Here is a 21,380-nt window from a genome sequence, read left to right as displayed (position 1 = left end):
TGGGAATAAATAGTAAAACGGCGCCCCATAGATACAGGTATGAAATAATTATTTTCTATCATTAGTGTTAATGTTATTAAAAATGGGTTTCAATTATCGTTACATTAATATTTGGTCTAATCCTTACTTTTGACGAGCCTTGACAAAGACTTTCCATGCCTGTAGGCTGTAACAATGTATGAAGGTCTGTCAAGATTTGTGCCTGAAACAATTAAAATTAGGTAGGCCTATTTCGTTTCGTTTAACTTTAATTCCATATTTTGTATATGCTCAACAGGTGCACGAAACGCTTCTTTCCTTTACAAAGGGCCGATCCATCAAACGCTCATTTGACTGAGATTACAACATGGAGGACGACGAAGAAAAAATGGAATCTCTCCGTGGTAAAATATGTGTATATTTCCTACATACTCGATCTTATTATATCTGAAGCTCACATCTAACACTTATACTGACTATTTTTTTATTGGTAGATTTATCACTTATATATTTGAAATTTCGACCAGGAAACGTCGATGAGATTCTTGCTCAACGTTATAAAAACGTTTCTTCTTTAAAATACTCTGATAAATATAACCTTTTCTCTAATATGTTTGTAGAATTTACTCACTGAATCTGTCAATTGCCCCGGAATGGATAACATAACCGTATATGATCTCATGATCAGACTGTCTACCTTAAATATCAATTTATCTGTAATGTTATATATACAGCGGATATATACGGATAGTGCAAGTCAATTGGCAAGCCACTTTAAAAATATCGTTGTTGTTGTTGTTGTTAAAGAACAGCCCCATAGGAAACAGAACATAAATAGTTGTTCCGTATTCAAAAGATATATATAAGGCATATACCTGGCCCCACGATCTTACCTGTACATGTACAGTCAGTAAAACACTACATGCAACAGCGGTTAAGTTTTGAAAAGAAAGATCAATGCAACAGATTTTTTTTTACAATTGCGCTGAAATTTTCTACTATGGCACTACGCCATAGTAAAACAGCCCGTGGCGATCACTGCACTATAACTACAATACATAAAATAATTGAATACTTTCGTAATACTTATTACATGAATTACAACAGGAAAGGAAGGAAAGGAGAAAAAGGCTCGCACATTTGACTTCATGGCAATGTTTCAGGAAGCCCGCCAAACTGCCATTGAAAGAACAAAAGGTTTGTAGACAAGCATTGATAGCAAGCCCAGCTTTATATGGATAATTCAATTTAGTAATATTATTAAATGTATATATAGAGTAATTACAATAGCATAAACAAATTATATCGCAAGTTACCATAGCTTATAGGTAGAATATGTACTTTCTTATGCTTTCCATATTTCAATTTATGATAGCAATCAATTCCATTTAGTGATAATAATGTTGAATATCCGGGGAGTCGACATGACAGAATTACCAGTACTGTTAATGTGTCATTTCAATTTGTAAATGTATTATCTTTCAGACAACATAGACACCATTCCTCCAGATATAGAAGCATTAAGTGTGAGTAAGGAACAGAAATCAAGAAAAGAATCAAGTTCATCATCTGGTAGTGACAGTAGTGATGATTCCGACTCAGACTCTTCTAGTTCTGATGAAAAATCCAAGTCTAAAAAAGGTATATCCAATAAAAAGACAACTGCGTCAGATTCTGATGAGGGTGATATAGGGCCTCCACTTCCTCCAGGTATGCTTGTCCCAGACAAAACAAAGAAAAGTGATAGGGAGGATGATGATGCCATAGGCCCACCCCTTCCTCCTGGTATGAGTGGAGCGGAAAGAGACTCTGATGAAGATGATAGTGAGAATGAAGAAGAGGAGGTGAGAATATTAAAGCAGTACTACCAGTATATAGAAATGAGAAGAACGGATTTAGAATATTTATTCATATATAATAAATTGTTTCTTGATTAAAAGTTTACTAAATTATAATAAAAAAAATGTAAGAAATAAATATGTTACTAATAGATGACATTGAGATGTTGATGTGTGAACTTGTAACTGTCTGTGTATTGAACATCTCTTGGATTTTATAAAAAAAAAATGTGTTTGGTATATTAAAAAGTATAAGAACAGGTTTTCAGTGCAGCTAAACAAAGTTTCCACTTTATGGAAAATTATAAAAAAAAAATCACTATTTAAAAATAATCAAAGTGAATAATTTAAGCCAAATTGTCCAATTCTTTAAAAGCGATGACATTCTCTGTTCTATATGTATGTGAAGCATAGATAAATAAATATCTGGGCTGAAATGTGTTGTGTATGTTTTTTTTCAGAGTTTGGTCAGTAAAATTCCATCCAGCCATGAAATTGTGTTAAACCATGGAGTTAAACCTGTAAGTTTTAAATAAATGTTAAAATTTTAACATTTTTGTTAACTCTTCCATCTCTTTTATATAATAGTATGAGGAAAAAAACTAAAATTATCTTTATGCATGCAATTTGTTATTAAATTAAATATGAATGTTTTGTATTTTTTAAATATATTTTTATATCATCATTTATATTGTATTATGTTGTAAAAGAATTGCGATAGTAAGCAGAGTTATGTCCCCTTGGCAATTTTTTTTATCCCTGCAATCACGATTTAAAAACATGTACTGAGGATAGTTTTCATGATTTGATCAATGAATTTGTATGATTTACCCAGGGTTCATGGTTAAATTTATTGATCCATTGTATTTTACCAAATTAAGATGAATGTCGCATTATTTCGAAAAGGTAAACAAAATGGTGGTAACAGAAAAAAATTAAGAGACAAAACCTTTCCCTTCAGACACAGAGGTTAACTTTGAATCAAAGGCTATCTTAATTAAGCTAAAATTTACATTTATAAATGTTATGTTTCCTTCTTGTTTTTCATTTAACTGTTCAGTTCCAGATACCACTTAACAAAATTAGTAGATTGTGATTGTACATTACGACAGGGACATGTATAGATTATTATTATACGTCCCTGATTACGACTATGTTGTACCTATAGGTATCTGCCCTAGCGTTGGATCCTTCAGGGGCGAGACTGGTAACTGGAGGGGTTGACTATGAATTGAAGTTTTGGGATTTTGCTGGAATGGACACATCATTACAATCTTTTAGATCAATCAGACCTTGTGAATGGTAAGTCAGTTTTTAATGAAGTCTCTAAGTTTACTTATTAAAGATCTATTAGCACACCTGAGCAAAAGGATGTATATATGCCATGGCCCTGACACCAAGCGCTGGGAGGATTACTTACTTATGTCTTTTCTATGCATATGAAGGTTTCCAATGTTGATTCCAAGTCATATTTGGAAGTTTGAGCAAAAAAAATTTTTTTCATTTTTTTGGCCCTGGGGTGGGGATTTGGTGGGATGGGGTGAGAAACATTGAAAATGACATCCTCTAGGTCCTTTTATCACATCTTCCCAATATCAGATTGATAAAGTCAAAATTTAAACAAGTTTGGTAGGGGGGTACTTTTTATGCAGGAGAATAAAAAGTATCCGGGGGGGTACATTTTATGCAGGGGAATAAAAAGTATCCGGGGTGTGTGGAAGTTACGAGATGTCTTTTCTATGCATATGAAGGTTTCCAATGTTGATCCCAAATCATATTTGGAAGTGTGAGCAAAAAAACAAATTTTCATTTTTTGGCCCTGGGGTGGGGATTTGTTGGGATGGGGGTGAGAAACATTGAAAATGACATCCCCTGGGTCCTCTTATCATATCTTCACAATTTCAGATTGATATAGTCAAAATTAAAAGTTTTTGGTAGGTGGGTACTTTTTATGCAGGAGAATAAAAAGTAACCGGGGGGGTACATTTTATGCAGGGGAATAAAAAGTATCCGGTGGGTGGGGAAGTTGCGAGATGTCTTTTCTATGCATATGAAGGTTTCCAATGTTGATCCCAAGTCATATTTGGAAGTTTGAGCAAACAAATTTTTTTTCATATTTTTGGCCCTGGGGTGGGGATTTGTTGGGATGGGGGTGAGAAACATTGAAAATGACATCCCCTGGGTCCTCTTATCATATCTTCACAATTTCAGATTGATAAAGTCAAAATTAAAAGTTTTTGGTAGGGGGGTACATTTTATGCAGGAATAAAAAGTATCCGGATACCTTTTGGTAGGGGGTACATATTATGCATGACACCGGTAATCAAAATAAGGTTCTGAAAATTGTTTTACCATCTTCCTTTGTTTTTAATGTCACACCAACTTAGGCCACCATTTTGCCATTCTTTTGTTGATGATAGGTTGATTGTCCTGAAAACATTTGATTGTTTTAATATTTGTTTGAATACTCTTAGTCATCCTATCAAGCAGTTACAGTATAGTTCGACTGGTGACACTATTCTGGTGGTGTCCGGTAACAACAAAGCTAAGGTGCTAGATCGGGATGGCTTTGAGAAGATGGAGTGTGCAAAGGGAGATCCGTATCTCTTAGATATGGCCAACACAAAGGTATGGAGGAAGATTAAAATGAGGCTGTCTTTTTATACACACAAACTTTAACAAATGATGTAGAATATGCCAGTTTGGACATAATTCTTATTCAAAATCTTGATTGGAAGAAACTTTCTATTAGTCTGATAGCCACCAGCAAAAATATAGAGATTATTCCAAATTACTGTAATATGGTTCTAACTTTCATGGTGTTAATTAAAGTGTGAAGCACAGACATTGGGCTGTGAACTATAATCTTTATCTAATTCAACATCAAGGTATCAGCTTTTCCACAATTCCATATCCTATCCTCAAAAATAGCTAAAAGCAGAACCCCTTGAAAATAACAACTCTTATGGTAACTGTATTTATCTTCAAACATAAACTTTATTTATTTTATATTATAACCATTGCAAAAGAAGCTCTACTAACCTACATTAACCAAATAAGCCCCCTTCCTGAGTATATAATATACTAACCTACATTAATCAAATAAGCCCCCTTCTTGAGTATATAATATACTAACCTACATTAATCAAATAAGCCCCCTACCTGAGTATATAATATACTAACCTACATTAACCCAATAAGCCCTCTTCCTGAGTATATAATATACTAACCTACATTAATCAAATAAGCCCCCTACCTGAGTATATAATATACTAACCTACATTAACCCAATAAGCCCCCTACCTGAGTATATAATATACTAACCTACATTAACCTAATAAGCCCCCTACCTGAGTATATAATATACTAACCTACATTAACCATATAAGCCCCCTACCTGAGTATATAAAATGGTATTAACCATATAAGCCCCCTACCTGAGTATATAAAATGGTATTAACCATATAAGCCCCCTACCTGAGTATATAATATACTAACCTACATTAACCATATAAGCCCCCTACCTGAGTATATAATATACTAACCTACATTAACCATATAAGCCCCCTACCTGAGTATATAAAATGGTATTAACCATATAAGCCCCCTATCTGAGTATATAAAATGGTATTAACCAAATAAGCCCCCTACCTGAGTATATAATATACTAACCTACATTAACCCAATAAGCCCTCTTCCTGAGTATATAATATACTAACCTACATTAACCCAATAAGCCCTCTTCCTGAGTATATAATATACTAACCTACATTAATCAAATAAGCCCCCTTCCTGAGTATATAATATACTAACCTACATTAATCAAATAAGCCCCCTTCCTGAGTATATAATATACTAACCTACATTAACCAAATAAGCCCCCTACCTGAGTATATAATATACTAACCTACATTAACCAAATAAGCCCCCTACCTGAGTATATAATATACTAACCTACATTAACCAAATAAGCCCCCTACCTGAGTATATAATATACTAACCTACATTAACCCAATAAGCCCCCTTCCTGAGTATATAATATACTAACCTACATTAACCAAATAAGCCCCCTTCCTGAGTATATAATATACTAACCTACATTAACCCAATAAGCCCCCTTCCTGAGTATATAATATACTAACCTACATTAACCAAATAAGCCCCCTACCTGAGTATATAATATACTAACCTACATTAATCAAATAAGCCCCCTACCTGAGTATATAAAATGGTATTAACCATATAAGCCCCCTACCTGAGTATATAATATACTAACCTACATTAACCAAATAAGCCCCCTACCTGAGTATATAAACTGGTATTGAAATTTGGGGTGGTATTGAAATTTGGGGTGGGCTTATTTGTGAACCACTTTTAGCTTACTATTTAAAAAATTGTATTATTGATCATAGTGCAAAAATGGAAGAGGGGGCTTATTTGTGGACAGGAGCTTATTTGCATATGAATATGGTAGATACGTTATTTCCTATATATATGTTAGTCACTTATCTACTGAAAAAACAGATTCCTGAAATATTCTATTTCAGGGACATTCAGCCATGTTGAACTCTGGGTGCTGGCATCCTAAAACAAGGGAGGAATTTATGACTTGTTCCAATGACTGGTTAGTACAACCTGTAATTAACAACTATATTTAAAATGATTGCCAAAAAATGATTGGAGGTATGTGTCCTGATAGCCAGAAATGGGGTACCAGGTAAATAGGGGTACCAGGTAAATAGGGGTACCAGGAAAATAGGGGTACCAGGAAAATAGGGGTACCAGGTAAAAAGGGGTACCAGGAAAATAGGGGTACCAGATAAATAAGGGTACCAGGAAAATAGGGGTACCAGATAAATAGGGGTACCAGGAAAATAGGGGTACCAGGTAAAAAGGGGTTCCAAGTAAATAGGGGTACCAGGTAAATAAGGGTACCAGGTAAATAGGGGTACCAGGTAAATATGGGTACCAGGTAAATAGTGGTACCAGGTAAATGGGGGTACCAAGTAAATAGTGGTACCAGGAAAATAGGGGTACCAGGTAAATAGGGGTACCAGGTAAATAGTGGTACCAGGTAAATAGGGGTTCCAAGTAAATAGTGGTACCAGGTAAATAGGGGTACCAGGTAAATAGGGGTACCAGGTAAATAGGGGTTCCAAGTTAATAGTGGTACCAGGTAAATAGGGGTACCAGGTAAATAGGGGTACCAGGAAAATAGGGGTACCAGGTAAATAGGGGTACCAGGCCAAAGTAAATAAATGTCTTTAAGGCTACTCTTTAAGAACAAATGAAAGGATTTTCAGGTTACTTGATATTAAGATTCCTGGATTCAATATAGCATAAATGAAGAGCAAAAGTTATATTTGGGGAACATGGAAATATGTCAGTTATGAAACAAGAAGGAAACATTGAAACCAAAGGAAACTTGTTTTGAGGTACATGTTCATAGAACCATTTTCAAAATTAATGCTCCCTTCAAAAGTACAATGAAGCACACATTTTGATAATTTACTGCTTGCTCACTGGCTGCAGTGGTAAGTTACACATTTTACATTTAAATGATCATTTACAACAGTATTAATGTCTATACCACCCTTACAGCACTGTTCGGCTATGGGATGTGAATATGGAAGGAAAGAAGCACAAGCAATGTCTCAAACCAAGGACTCAGTTGGGTCGTAAAACTGTTCCTACAACTTGTGCCTACAGTAAAGATGGCCGCTGGGTAGCTACAGCATGCCAGGATGGCTCTATTCAGATCTGGGACCATAATAAATCGTTTGTATGTATAGCTTAATAGTTTGAATCTCTGTATCCTGTCTGACCAATTTCAGTATTAGTTCACATTTATTGATAGTGTAAGTACGACTACAATGTAGTTGTTGTGACAACCCAAAGACAGTGGATATCTTGGCTATTAAGGACAGTGTTTCAACCTTACAATGTGTGTCATTTTATATTTTGTATTAATTAGTTGTTGAAATAGTTAAATTATGAGTAAAATTACTTTTTTTTTTATCTTCGGAATGGCTTCATAATTCAAAGACCTACAGGTCAACTACTACTCTTGCTGTTTTTGTAAATTCATCTGATATAGAAACAGGACTCTTGTATTGTTAATTTCTCTTTTCGTCATATAATAATTCAATGAGTTTATCAGAAAATGCACAGCTCATGGCAATGCTCATCAATGCTGGAAGTCATCTGTATATAAGTGAATTATACATTTGTTCTTTGTAGGTTAATGTTTCCATGGTGAACAGAAACTGTCACACAAATGGCAGCGATACATCCTGTCTCTGCTTCAGCTACTGCGGACGGATACTAGCATCAAGGGGAGGTAACTCACATTTTTTTTCACTTCAAGAAGTAAATATTGCGTCATCGTCGGATACCAACAGGTTGCATAAATTAGGGAAGGGGTTTAAAAAAGGAATTTTAAATTTGGGGAAAAGGGAAAAAAAAATTTTGGGGGGGCGCGGGGGAACGGAAAGGGAAAGAAAGGTTTTGAAAGGGTAAAAAAGGGGGAGGGGGGTGGGGAATTGGGGAGTGGAGGGGGAAGAAAGGGGGATGGGAAGTGGAACCGAATGGGGTAGAAATAGGTACCATAAAAGGGGAAGTAAAAAGGTAGGAAAGGGGTCCGAAAAGGTGAAATGGGGTAGGAATGGGGTGTTGGGAGGAAAAGGGTAAGAAAATAGGGAAGGGAATGGGAGGTGGGCCAAAATGGGGAAGAAATAATACCAGGCAGTAGTGTACCAGGTAATGGGTACCGGTAATAGTGTACCAGTAAGGGGTACCAAGTAATAGTGGTACAGGTAAATGGGGGTACCAGGTAATAGGGGTACCAGGAATATGGGTACCGGGTAAATAGTGGTACCAGGTAAATGGGGGTACCAAGTAAATAGTGGTACCAGGAAAATAGGGGTACCAGGTAGATAGGGGTTCCAAGTAAATAGAGGTTCCAAGTAAATAGGGGTACCAGGTAAATAGGGGTTCCAAGTAAATAGGGGTACCAGGTAAATAGGGGTTTCAAGTAAATAGGGGTACCAGGTAAATAGGGGTTCCAAGTAAATAGGGGTACCAGGTAAATAGGGGTTTCAAGTAAATAGGGGTACCAGGTAAAAAAGGGTTCCAAGTAAATAGGGTTACCAGGTAAATAGTGGTACCAGGTAAATAGGGGTACCAGGTAAATAGAGGTACCAGGTAAATTGGGGTATCAGGAAAATAGGGGTACCAGGTAAATAGGGGTACCAGGTAAATAGGGTTACCAGGTAAATAGTGGTACCAGGTAAATAGGGGTACCAGGTAAATAGGGGTACCAGGTAAATAGTGGTACCAGGTAAATGGGGGTACCAAGTAAATAGTGGTACCAGGTAAATAGGGGTACCAGGTAAATAGGGGTACCAGGTAAATATGGGTACCAGGTAAATAGTGGTACCAGGTAAATGGGGGTACCAAGTAAATAGTGGTACCAGGAAAATAGGGGTACCAGGTAGATAGGGGTTCCAAGTAAATAGAGGTTCCAAGTAAATAGGGGTACCAGGTAAATAGGGGTTCCAAGTAAATAGGGGTACCAGGTAAATAGGGGTTTCAAGTAAATAGGGGTACCAGGTAAATAGGGGTTCCAAGTAAATAGGGGTACCAGGTAAATAGGGGTTTCAAGTAAATAGGGGTACCAGGTAAAAAAGGGTTCCAAGTAAATAGGGTTACCAGGTAAATAGTGGTACCAGGTAAATAGGGGTACCAGGTAAATAGAGGTACCAGGTAAATTGGGGTATCAGGAAAATAGGGGTACCAGGTAAATAGGGGTACCAGGTAAATAGGGTTACCAGGTAAATAGTGGTACCAGGTAAATAGGGGTACCAGGTAAATAGGGGTTCCAAGTAAATAGGGGTACCAGGTAAATAGGGGTACCAGGAAAATAGGGGTACCAGGAAAATAGGGGTACCAGGTAAATAGGGGTACCAGGTAAATAAGGGTACCAGGTAAATAGGGGTACCAGGAAAATAGGGGTACCAGATAAATAGGGGTACCAGGTAAATAGGGGTTCCAAGTAAATAGGGGTACCAGGTAAATAGGGGTACCAGGAAAATAGGGGTACCAGGAAAATAGGGGTACCAGGTAAAAAGGGGTTCCAAGTAAATAGGGGTACCAGGTAAATAGGATACCAGGCAGATAGTGGTACCAGGTAAATATGGGTACCAGGTAAATAGTGGTACCAAGTAAATAGTGGTACCAGGTAAATAGGGGTACCAGGTAAATAGGGGTACCAGGTAAATATGGGTACCAGGTAAATAGTGGTACCAGGTAAATGGGGGTACCAAGTAAATAGTGGTACCAGGAAAATAGGGGTACCAGGTAGATAGGGGTTCCAAGTAAATAGAGGTTCCAAGTAAATAGGGGTACCAGGTAAATAGGGGTTCCAAGTAAATAGGGGTACCAGGTAAATAGGGGTTTCAAGTAAATAGGGGTACCAGGTAAATAGGGGTTCCAAGTAAATAGGGGTACCAGGTAAATAGGGGTTTCAAGTAAATAGGGGTACCAGGTAAAAAAGGGTTCCAAGTAAATAGGGTTACCAGGTAAATAGTGGTACCAGGTAAATAGGGGTACCAGGTAAATAGAGGTACCAGGTAAATTGGGGTATCAGGAAAATAGGGGTACCAGGTAAATAGGGGTACCAGGTAAATAGGGTTACCAGGTAAATAGTGGTACCAGGTAAATAGGGGTACCAGGTAAATAGGGGTACCAGGCCAAAGTAAATAAATGTCTTTAAGGCTACTCTTTAAGAACAAATGAAAGGATTTTCAGGTTACTTGATATTAAGATTCCTGGATTCAATTTAGCATAAATGAAGAGCAACAGTTATATTTGGGGAACATGGAAATATGTCAGTTATGAAACTGTTACGTAGGACGAGCGTCGAGTAGTTAGATGAGAAATGAAAACAACATTGAATATGAAAATTAACAATTTATTTACAACAAAACAACAAAACGCACTCACTCTCAGCCATTTCCACACAAATTTAGATTCACTAAAGTCTCTGCTCCAAAACAATGGTCAATCAAATCCACAAACGCGCATCAAACATGTGCGGTATATCTGTAGCTGTAGCTATAACTGTGCCAGTCCATTACACATGACATATTTCCAACCGTAGTCAGAATACAAGTTAAGGTTTCCACACAGGATACCAACAACCAACAACACTAAGCACGTTGGTTACACAAACACCTTATGTGACACATCCAAACACTGACACTGTAGCACTGCTGGAGCACAAACCTCCTCAAGCTTGTCAGTGTTTAAATCACTCCTGTACCTCCTGACCTGTCCTGGCGCTCGGGATGTAATGATGGCTGACCATCCTGTCTGATGGTCCTGGCGCCGGCATTCCCTGGCGATGGTATAGGCCCTGGTAGGGGTTCATATGCTGGTGTGACCCTCACATGGAGCTTAAAGAATAATAATACAAGTTGTCTAATACTTGCACACAAACCTCACTTATACCGAAGTTATTACACAACAATCTTAATCAAATAATTAATATCAATATTAATTATTAATAGGAAAAAAGGCTAAATTACCGTTATATATTACTCACAATATACTACAATGTAATAGATAATGATTTCACAAACGACTATGTGCGGGCTCAGAATATCCTAAGAACTATGTTGAAAACAATGCACACAACATCATACGGCCACTCAAGGGTTCCATACTTTTCCAAACATGCATACGTTCTCACCTGAGTACACTTCAAATTTATAACATTAGTTTAAGTTATAATAATTACAAATATATATACACATAGCTTAAATAATAATATTTATGGCAAATTACAAAGCAATATTCGTAAATATATACCTTAAATAAGCACAACAAACAATAACAACAATGTTACGCATCACTGAGCCGCACGCTCTCTAAAGAGTGTTTACCAAAGATATTTATCAAAAATAGGGCTATGAAAACAGTAAAATAGGTACAGAAATATAAAGATAGACTTACCACAGTCTGACATCTGTGCCTGATATAAATTCCACTGCTAACGCAGTACAAATAGGGTAAAACACCCGTAAATCGCGGTCCGAGACTTTAACTCATTATGACCTCGCACACACTCCCCTGCGGTAGCCAATTAGGAACATATAATTACAAACACCGCACGACAACAAATAACAATTATATACATACGACGTGACAGAAACAAGAAGGAAACATTGAAACCAAAGGAAACTTGTTTTAATGCTCCCTTCAAAAGTACAATGAAGCACAAATTTTGATAATTTACTGCTTGCTCACTGGCTGCAGTGGTAAGTTACACATTTTACATTTAAATGATCATTTACAAAAGTATTAATGTCTATACCACCCTTACAGCACTGTTCGGCTATGGGATGTGAATATGGAAGGAAAGAAGCACAAGCAATGTCTCAAACCAAGGACTCAGTTGGGTCGTAAAACTGTTCCTACAACTTGTGCCTACAGTAAAGATGGCCGCTGGGTAGCTACAGCATGCCAGGATGGCTCTATTCAGATCTGGGACCATAATAAATCGTTTGTATGTATAGCTTAATAGTTTGAATCTCTGTATCCTGTCTGACCAATTTCAGTATTAGTTCACATTTATTGATAGTGTAAGTACGACTACAATGTAATTGTTGTGACAACCCAAAGACAGCGGATATCTTGGCTATTAAGGACAGTGTTTCAACCTTACAGTGTGTGTCATTTTATATTTTGTATTAATTAGTTGTTGAAATAGTTAAATTATAGTTAAAAGTAAAATTAAATTAAGTAAAATTACTTTTTTTTTTATCTTCGGAATGGCTTCATAATTCAAAGACCTACAGGTCAACTACTACTCTTGCTGTTTTTTGTAAATTCATCTGATATAGAAACAGGACTCTTGTACAGTAAACTCCGGTTTTCAAGAAGTCAGTCGGACCATGAAAACAACTTCGTAGAAACCGGACTTCGTGAAACACGACCAGTCCTCCCTGTCTAAAATCTCGATATACATGTATATACCGTTCACCAGCTGGCTAGCTAGGCCTAGCGTAAATGTGTAAACACTAACTGTATGATCAGTATTTAAAAACAACAATCACTGGACATTTTGTTAAACTTGTGTTACATTTTAATTATTATTTACAAATTGTTATTAACACAACGTAAGCTAAACGCATGCATTGAATCATGTGTACATTAGCCTATATACAGTACACGTGTACGTATCAGTTACACAGGAAAACATACCGGCGAGCGATCATCGAACTTTTTTTTTCATACTTTCGTAAAAAAGTCAGTCATTTGTTTCTGTTTTGAAGAATAATGACACTTGTCAGCAAAGTCAGAAAGTTTGGTGATACACGCAAACATTGTTTCATCGACATTCTCGCGTGACTCTACGAACATTTTTATTTTGTCAACACTGTCCACGAACTCTATGAGAGTAGGAATTTTCAATTCAACCCCGGTATCACTATCGCTGTCCGACTCAGAGTCTTCCGATTTGTTATCCATTTCGTGTATAAAGTGACAAACAAATGAACAGTGACTTGTTTTTACAGCGATTTATATCGGGTAGGGTTAATGAGTTGTTTTCACAGTTCGTGCATACAGGTAAATTATCCCGTGGGGACCCCCAGACCATATCGCACAAAGCGATAGTTCGTACATAGCGACTTCGTGAATACAGGATTGATTTACAAAGGTTTATATAGAGGCTCAGTAGGGGATTTTTAAAGACTTCGTGAAATGCGGTATATCGTTAAATCCGACTTTGTGAAATACGGAGTTTACTGTATTGTTAATTTCTCTTTTCGTCATATAATAATTCAATGAGTTTATCAGAAAATGTACAGCTCATGGCAATGCTCGTCAATACTGGAAGTCATCTGTATATAAGTGAATTATACATTTGTTCATTGTAGGTTAATGTTTCCATGGTGAACAGAAACTGTCACACAAATGGCAGCGATACATCCTGTCTCTGCTTCAGCTACTGCGGACGGATACTAGCATCAAGGGGAGGTAACTCACATTTTTTTTCACTTCAAGAAGTAAATATTGCGTCATCGTCGGATACCAACAGGTTGCATAAGGCTACACTACACTAACACCTGAGGATCAACTCAGTGAAAAATTCTCGTTTCAACAGAGGCTATTTGATTGCCTCTGTCACATTTTCCTGTCGGAATTTCAGCCAGTCAGATTGAAGATAACATATACACTGCATATCAACAACAATGATGGAGAGTGATCTCGAAATTATTGTGTCAGCATATTTAGGTTCTAGTTTTATTGAAAGAACAATATGGCTGATAGGAAGCCGTCTTAGATTTTGATATTTGCGTATTGTTATCACAATTTCTCACAGTTACTGTTTGAGGGATCATTTTATATGTACCATATGTGACCAGCAATACTCCACCCCTAGTAAAAACAGGGGGATATAGGGGATATTTTTCCGTAGTTGGTGATACTTATTTTGAGACTTCAGAACAAAAAGAGACTTCAAAACAAAAAGGTGTGAGCTACTTTGAGATGGATTCGATTGACTTTCAGAAGAAAATTTTGGCATACAGATATCAAAAATCTCAGTTTTATTTATTACTTTTCTAGTCATTAGTCAATATACTGAGTAACATTCTTACATTGTAAGAACAAACTTGTCAAACACAACAATATGAATTTTAGAACGAGTCACCACATGATCCATTTTCCACTGATATAACTATCAATATAACAATAAAAACCAGTGAAGATATAAAATGATGGCCATCAATGTCTAGTATCTCTTGTTACATAGATTTCCGAAATGCATCATGGGAAAAAAATGAAATAGAGACCAATTTCTACACTGTATCGTTACAACAAAGACAAACAATCAATAGCATGATTGATTTAGTTCAACATCCAATCTTAGTTTATTGAAAAAAAAGATTTAGAGTTTATGAAACCAGATTGGAACAAAGCCCTTACCTTGCTTCTCTTCTTTATTGTAGGGGATGATACTCTCAAGACCTGGGATATCCGTAACTTCAAGAAGCCACTCAATGTTGTGAATGGACTTGACAACTTCTTCTCATTGTAAGAATCAAATGTATCTGTTCAGTCATATAGGAAACCTGTATTTTTAACCACTATTAACTGTGGGAAACATGGCATTTGACTACTTCTATATTTACTTCATCTAGGAAACCTTGACACCTGATATCTATTTACTTCATGTTTGACAGCTTGACAATTGACCTCTATACACTTTATCTGGAAATTTCTGACCTTTGACTGCTATTTACTTCATCTAGGAAAGCTTGACCATTTGACTTCTGTTTACATCATCTGAGAAAAGTTGACTTTGTAATTAAAAAATAGTATGTGATGTTCTTGTGTAAATAATAAAGTGACTATGATTGAGACAAAACTATATTTACCTGGTACATAATTTGTTAATGTTTTAAATTAAAATTTATTTATATGTTATTGAAAATTAATTCAGCTGAAAAAATAATAGTTTTTGAAAGTATTATGGGGATGACAACCTTATTAAAATGAAGTTGTCATTTTTCCTAATTCAACTTTAATCAGATGAAGTCATTTTGGGGTCTCAGAACTCATACACTAGGTAACTGTGACCCATTAGTCTAACCATTAGATATGTAGACTATTCTATTTGGTCCTTTTGATTTTGACTCATCAGAGTTATGTCAAGGATTGCATCTTTAAGAAATAAGTGAATCTTTTTTTTTATCTACCACTGTAAACTTATCTTGCTTTTGTTTAATTTTACAGTACAGATTGTGTTTTCAGTCCAGATGACCAAATGATTGTCACTGGGCTCTCTGTCAAGAAGAATTCTGGCAAGGGGAAGTTACTCTTTTATGAACGCAACACACTAACCAAGTTATCAGAACTTGAAATATCTGACACGGTAAGTCATGAGCTATTACTGCTATGCTTTTCTAAGATTGATTGCAGGTACAAAAATTACTACAGATCATCCAGTTATTTATTTATTGCAGAACAGTATCAGACTAAGTGCCAATTTAAGTGTTACAAACAGCACGTCCAGGTGAAAGGTACAGACCAGCATTAACAGGCGTAACATGAACTTTAACCTATTGATTTACACATCTGTATACTTAAACACAGATCATTAGTAAAATCTAGTATTTGACGTAGCAATTATCAGTTTTATCAATGCAGGGGGTTGAGACAACATCCCAGAAGGTAGAGTTGTAGCAATCCAGACGAATCTGTCGTAGATACATATGTATACACAAAGTCTCACCAAAACTCCAGCTCATGTGTGTGTAAAAACTTTTTCTACAGAAGGATTATATTTTTTGAAATTTTTTCATGTCTTCAACCTCTTTTAATAATTTTGTACAGAGTGTAGTGCGATGTTTGTGGCACCCAAAGCTCAATCAGATGGTCGCCGGCTGTGCAGATGGACAAGTCAGACTTTTCTACGATCCCCAAAAAAGTCAGCGGTAAGTGTTCATTATCATCCAGTTCAAAATCAAGTAAGAGTTAAAAAAAGTCAATGTATCTTCCTCTGTTGGACTAATTCTTTGTTTGTTGGATTTCTCGCCCTGTGAATATCCATGGTCATTTTGAGGTAGTGTCCCATTGATGTAGATGGTGACTACGTCGCTGAACAACAAACAGACAGCCATTTACATGCCGTCAAGAACAATTAGAGTAAAGTGTCTTTCCTAAGGAAACAATCACATCCGCACAGACTGGTCCATTTTCTGAGTAACACACACTGCCATGGGAAGGAAACAGAAAGAATAATATGGGTTTTACATTAAATTTTCTATTTATACGCCCGACGAAAGACGGGACGTATTATGTTATCATGTTGGCGGGCGGGCGGATGGGCACATATGGTGTCCGGACCATAACTCCAATACTACTTGACCCAGGCTCTCCATACTTGACACAAATATACATCTTGATGAGCCGGAGTGTCGCATACCAAAATCATGCCCTTTACCCCCGTATTTGTGGAGATATTCCCCTTTGATGATTTTACTTGTCCGGACCATAACTCCAATACTACTCAACCCAGGCTCTCCATACTTGACACAAATATACATCTTGATGAGCCGGAGTGTCACATACCAAAATCATGCCCCTTACCCCCTTATTAGCAGAGTTATTTCCCTTTGATGATTTTACTTATCCGGACCATAACTTCAATACTACCCGACCCAGGCTCTGTATATTCTGAATATAAACATGTGAACTAATTTTTGTGTTGTTGTGTCTAAACCAAAGTTTCCCATATTTGCAACATATATACATCTCATCATTTAAAGTTGCCCTTCGGTTTCAACTACACACCATTATTATGTGTATCAATATCTCCTTCTAACTTTCCAACAATGATACTTCATTTAAAGCATTACAACTTGTGAAACTACCCACTTCCAAGTGTTAAATATTGCAGGCAGGCATATGTTGTGGCCCTCCAACAAGCCCTTGTTAAGTAATGTTTTCTTATGCAAGAAATTAACTTATTAGTGTTTCCTTGTATTTATAATTTATATATATTTTTGTGATTTTTTTCAGGGGTGCAATGTTGAGTGTTGTGAAATCAGAAAGAAAGAGTCGACAAATCAAAGTGATGACTACCCAACAAATTATAACACGTGTGTGTTTTCTCAAAGTATATAAAGGGAATTACTATAGAATTAATATTAATATACTGAGTGCTATATTACAATGTATATATAGAATAATATACCTGTTATTATGACAGCCTGTTCAGGGTTTAGCTAGTGTTGTCCCAAATATTGGTTACAGTCGATATCTAATCGGAAATGCAACTCATTCCCGATAATCGATCATGAGTTGTCAACGTCGATTATTGTTTTCATTTTCATTAAAAAAAGAACAGGATTTCTAGGCCATTTAACTCTAAAATGATAACTTCTTACCAAGTATGCCTTTTTAACATACCTGTAATTAATTGTAAAAAGTATATGCTCATTGAAGTTTAAAATATGGAAATGGTATGATGAAATACAAAGATACGAAACTACACAGAGTAAAGCTAGTATAAAAGGATGGCAAACTGTGCTTTAGAGGAAATAGACCTATTCAATCCCAGGGTAAGATAAAAAAAAAGTACTATTTTCAAAGATTATGCAACGGTAGGCTAACACATTAATAATAATAAAAATCGATCGGTTGAGACTAACATATTATATCCGCTCATCTAACACTTGGTTAATCCTCATTGTCTGTCTAATCTTACAGCATATGCCCTGCCAATGTTCCGTGAGGGTCGCCCAACCAGTACACGCAAGGCAGAGGAAAGGGTGAGGAAAGACCCTGTCAAATCCAGAAGACCAGATCTCCCTATCACTGGGCCAGGTAAAATCTTGCATCAAAATATCGTACGACACACATGTAACAACACTTTTGTGATGTCATACTATTGTCTCAACAGTAAAAAACTTACAGGGACTGCCATTACCATAGATTAATTTCCTCATGTATCTAATGTTACAAGTCTAAGTTTAGTGATGATATTAAACTTGAGATGTATCTAATCATATTTGTTGGGTTTTTTTAAAAATCATATCCTATACAGTGGACCCGCGATAATCCGGACGCCGATAGTTCGGAAAACTCACAGTCCGGACGGAATTGCACGGGAACAGATTTCCGTAACGTACTCACCAGTCCGGAAATTCGGATTCCGATTCCGGAAGCCCATTTTGGGAACGGAACGTACTTTTCATTAGTAAATTTCCCTCAATAATCCGGACGATTTTTTCACCACGGGGAGAAAAAAATGTCGGGGCAAGTCACCATTTACGTATTAAGCAGTGATCACCAGAACTGGGTTGATTACACATAAATTAGTCAATAGTCGTCTGATACTTAACTAAGCGTCACATTGTTAAGTGAATACGGGTTTAATAATTATCGGACATCTTGGGTAGTTCTCGCTGGTGTCGCGTACTTTTAAATAGATAGCTTGGGGTTTCTGGTCATAAAAATCATTTAAAAAAAACATGGACTGACGGTAAGTTGTAAAATCCGGGTATTTTATTTAAGGTATTTAACGTTTGTAATTTCTACTTGTTTGTGAACCTGCGGGACGTGACACCATGTGTGTTGTTTGTAGGTCACATATGCCCGCTATAAATAAAACAACTTTCACTTTACATGTTCTTTCAAAAACATAGTTTATTTTTTACTTTCTACAAAACAAAACAAGAATCATATCAGAAACATAAGTATATTTATTGTTAAAAAGTCTGACAATTAGACGTGTTTATGAAACGTCCCGGATTGTATATAATCAAGGGAGATAACTCTTACACGACAATTTTTTTTTTTGACCTGGTACACGAAATTCGGCAGTCCGGAAAACTCGTAATCCGGACGGTTTGGACTGGGAACGAAGGTGTTCGGATTATCGAGGGTCCACTGTATTTATTATATACAAGTTCTAATTGAAAATTTTACTAGCTTGTGTATTGGTTGTCTCTCTACCATTGTACACATTTTTTTCTAGGTGAAGGTGGTCGTGTTGCCCAAAGAGGAGCAACTCTTTCTCAGTATGTGGTCCAGAATCTTGTTCTTAAAAAACCTGATAAATATGAAAATGATCCAAGGGAGGCTATTCTTCGTCATGCCAAAGAGGCAGAGGAAAATCCATTTTGGGTGGAACCAGCATACAAAAAGTAAGAGCTATTAAATTATCTATTATAATTTAAAATTTTCACAGTATTTATGTGCGAGATATCACGCATGCACATTTCAGGTATGGTATATGGTTGTTTTGTCAACTGTGACTTTTCAGTTATTTAAAAAATTTTATGAACCAATATTCAAAAATGATACATAAAATTTTTAGCAAGCCTGTGATCAGTGTGTGTACTTTCACTAACTGATTGATCTATAAATTTTAAGTTACACCACTTTGTAATCATCAATTTTAGTATGCAAAGTCTTAAATGAAATACCACTTTATGAAGTTCTTCAAGAAAGAAACAATGAAATTTCGAAGTTTGATTGTGGTTCTGAGAAAATCTCTTCCTTCAAGATGTTTATAAAATGAGCAGCGTTTGTCTGTTATTGAGTAATTGATGTTTTGTAATAAATGTATTATTATATCTTTCTATAATTGTCCCTTCCTTTTACTACACTACAATCATTAAGTTAGATTTGGCATCAAGTTAACTAGAAAGAAGATTATCACAAAGATATATCATTGAAAATATGGTTACACATGTTGCACATGCACCATAACTTGAAATAGCTTCAGTTATTTGTTTATGATTAAGAGATAAACAATTAGTCATATTTTGACATTATCTTTCTTAGAAATCAACCTGTCAGGATATTCCAAGAGGTAGAGGAAGAGCAGAAGAGTGATGATGATGATGAGCCATTGTGGAAGAAAACAAAACTAGGATGATACTGTTTTCTTGTTTACATCTTTTATTTTTGTAAATAAATAAATAAATGTGATATAAAGATCAATATCTAGTTTTTCATTTAAAAAAATGCATACATCTGGTTCACTCATTAAACAAGAGCTGTTAGAGAACAGCAAAGCTCGTCTCGCAAATGTTTGTCAATAAATAATTAAAATATATTAATTGGAATGGTTTCGCAAATTGCATTAATAATATTTATATTGTTTTCAGATCAGATTATGTTTTGTGAATTCATGCAATTTTCAAAACCATACCATTTTATATATATATAAATTATTTATTGACAAACTTTCGGGAGACAAGCTATGCTGTTGTTAAATGAATATATTAAATACAAATGTAATTGCTTTTGGACATATTTCTTCAATTTTTGACAAAATATTATCCTAATGAGAGTTGTCTCCCTTTAAAAATGTGGACCAGTATAAATTGTCTATTGTGATCATTTTGACATTGTTTTATTTTCAGTTTCACCCCAAGAAGGGATAGTGTAATTCCATAGGGACTCTTTTACCAAATATCAGCACCCTAGTACATCATAAAGTGACGTGTTAATAGCTTTCAACATTTGCACAAAAAATTTTAAAATGTGTTTTTCCCCAAAAAAATCTTTCAGTTTTACTCCAGGAAGGGATAGTTTAACCCCAGAGGGACTCTATTGCGAAATATCAGCACCCTAGTACAATTATAAACTGATGTATTAATACCTTTCAACACTTGCACCAAAAACTTAACGCAGAAATATTCTAAGTCCAAAAATTTGAAAATTCTGGTTTTTTCCCTAAAAAATCTGTCGGGTTTTCTCTGGCAAGGGATAGTTTAACCCCAGAGGGACTCTATTGCCAATTATCAGCACCCTAGTACAATTATAAAGTGATGTACTAATACCTTTCAACACTTGCACCAAAAACTTAACGCAGAAATATTATAAGTCCAAAAATTTGAAAATTCTGGTTTTTTCCCCAAAAAATCTGTCGGTTTTACTCTGGCAAGGGATAGTTTAACCCCAGAGGGACTCTATTGCCAATTATCAGCACCCTAGTACAATTATAAAGTGATGTACTAATACCTTTCAACACTTGCT

At 36.0% G+C, this 21,380-nt stretch overlaps 1 protein-coding gene and 1 long non-coding RNA gene across 2 annotated transcripts; one reads left to right on the top strand and one right to left on the bottom strand.

Moving 5' to 3' along the window:
• The first annotated feature begins 288 nt into the window (after nt 1-288).
• On the top strand, nt 289-20,339 carry LOC117325506 (WD repeat-containing protein 70-like). Its single transcript, XM_033881776.1, has 16 exons — nt 289-383; nt 1,087-1,176; nt 1,465-1,823; nt 2,279-2,338; nt 2,986-3,119; nt 4,292-4,445; nt 6,365-6,441; nt 7,419-7,599; nt 8,058-8,157; nt 14,834-14,918; nt 15,621-15,759; nt 16,221-16,321; nt 17,409-17,488; nt 18,099-18,215; nt 19,369-19,537; nt 20,181-20,339. The coding sequence occupies exons 1-16, from the start codon at nt 347-349 to the stop codon at nt 20,272-20,274; spliced, it is 1,977 nt and encodes a 658-aa protein (XP_033737667.1). The 5' UTR covers nt 289-346; the 3' UTR covers nt 20,275-20,339.
• Nucleotides 10,773-11,941, bottom strand: LOC117325507. Its single transcript, XR_004532276.1, has 2 exons — nt 11,832-11,941; nt 10,773-11,272 (listed from the first exon to the last, which is right to left on the bottom strand). It is a non-coding gene; the product is annotated as an uncharacterized LOC117325507 (long non-coding RNA).
• Nucleotides 20,340-21,380: the final 1,041 nt, after the last annotated feature.

The sequence above is a fragment of the Pecten maximus genome, chromosome 4, assembly GCF_902652985.1.
Source record: "Pecten maximus chromosome 4, xPecMax1.1, whole genome shotgun sequence".
NCBI classification, from domain to species: Eukaryota; Metazoa; Mollusca; class Bivalvia; order Pectinida; family Pectinidae; genus Pecten; species Pecten maximus.
The sequence above is the reverse complement of the archived record's forward strand: the minus strand, read 5'-3'. Positions and strand labels throughout refer to the sequence as shown.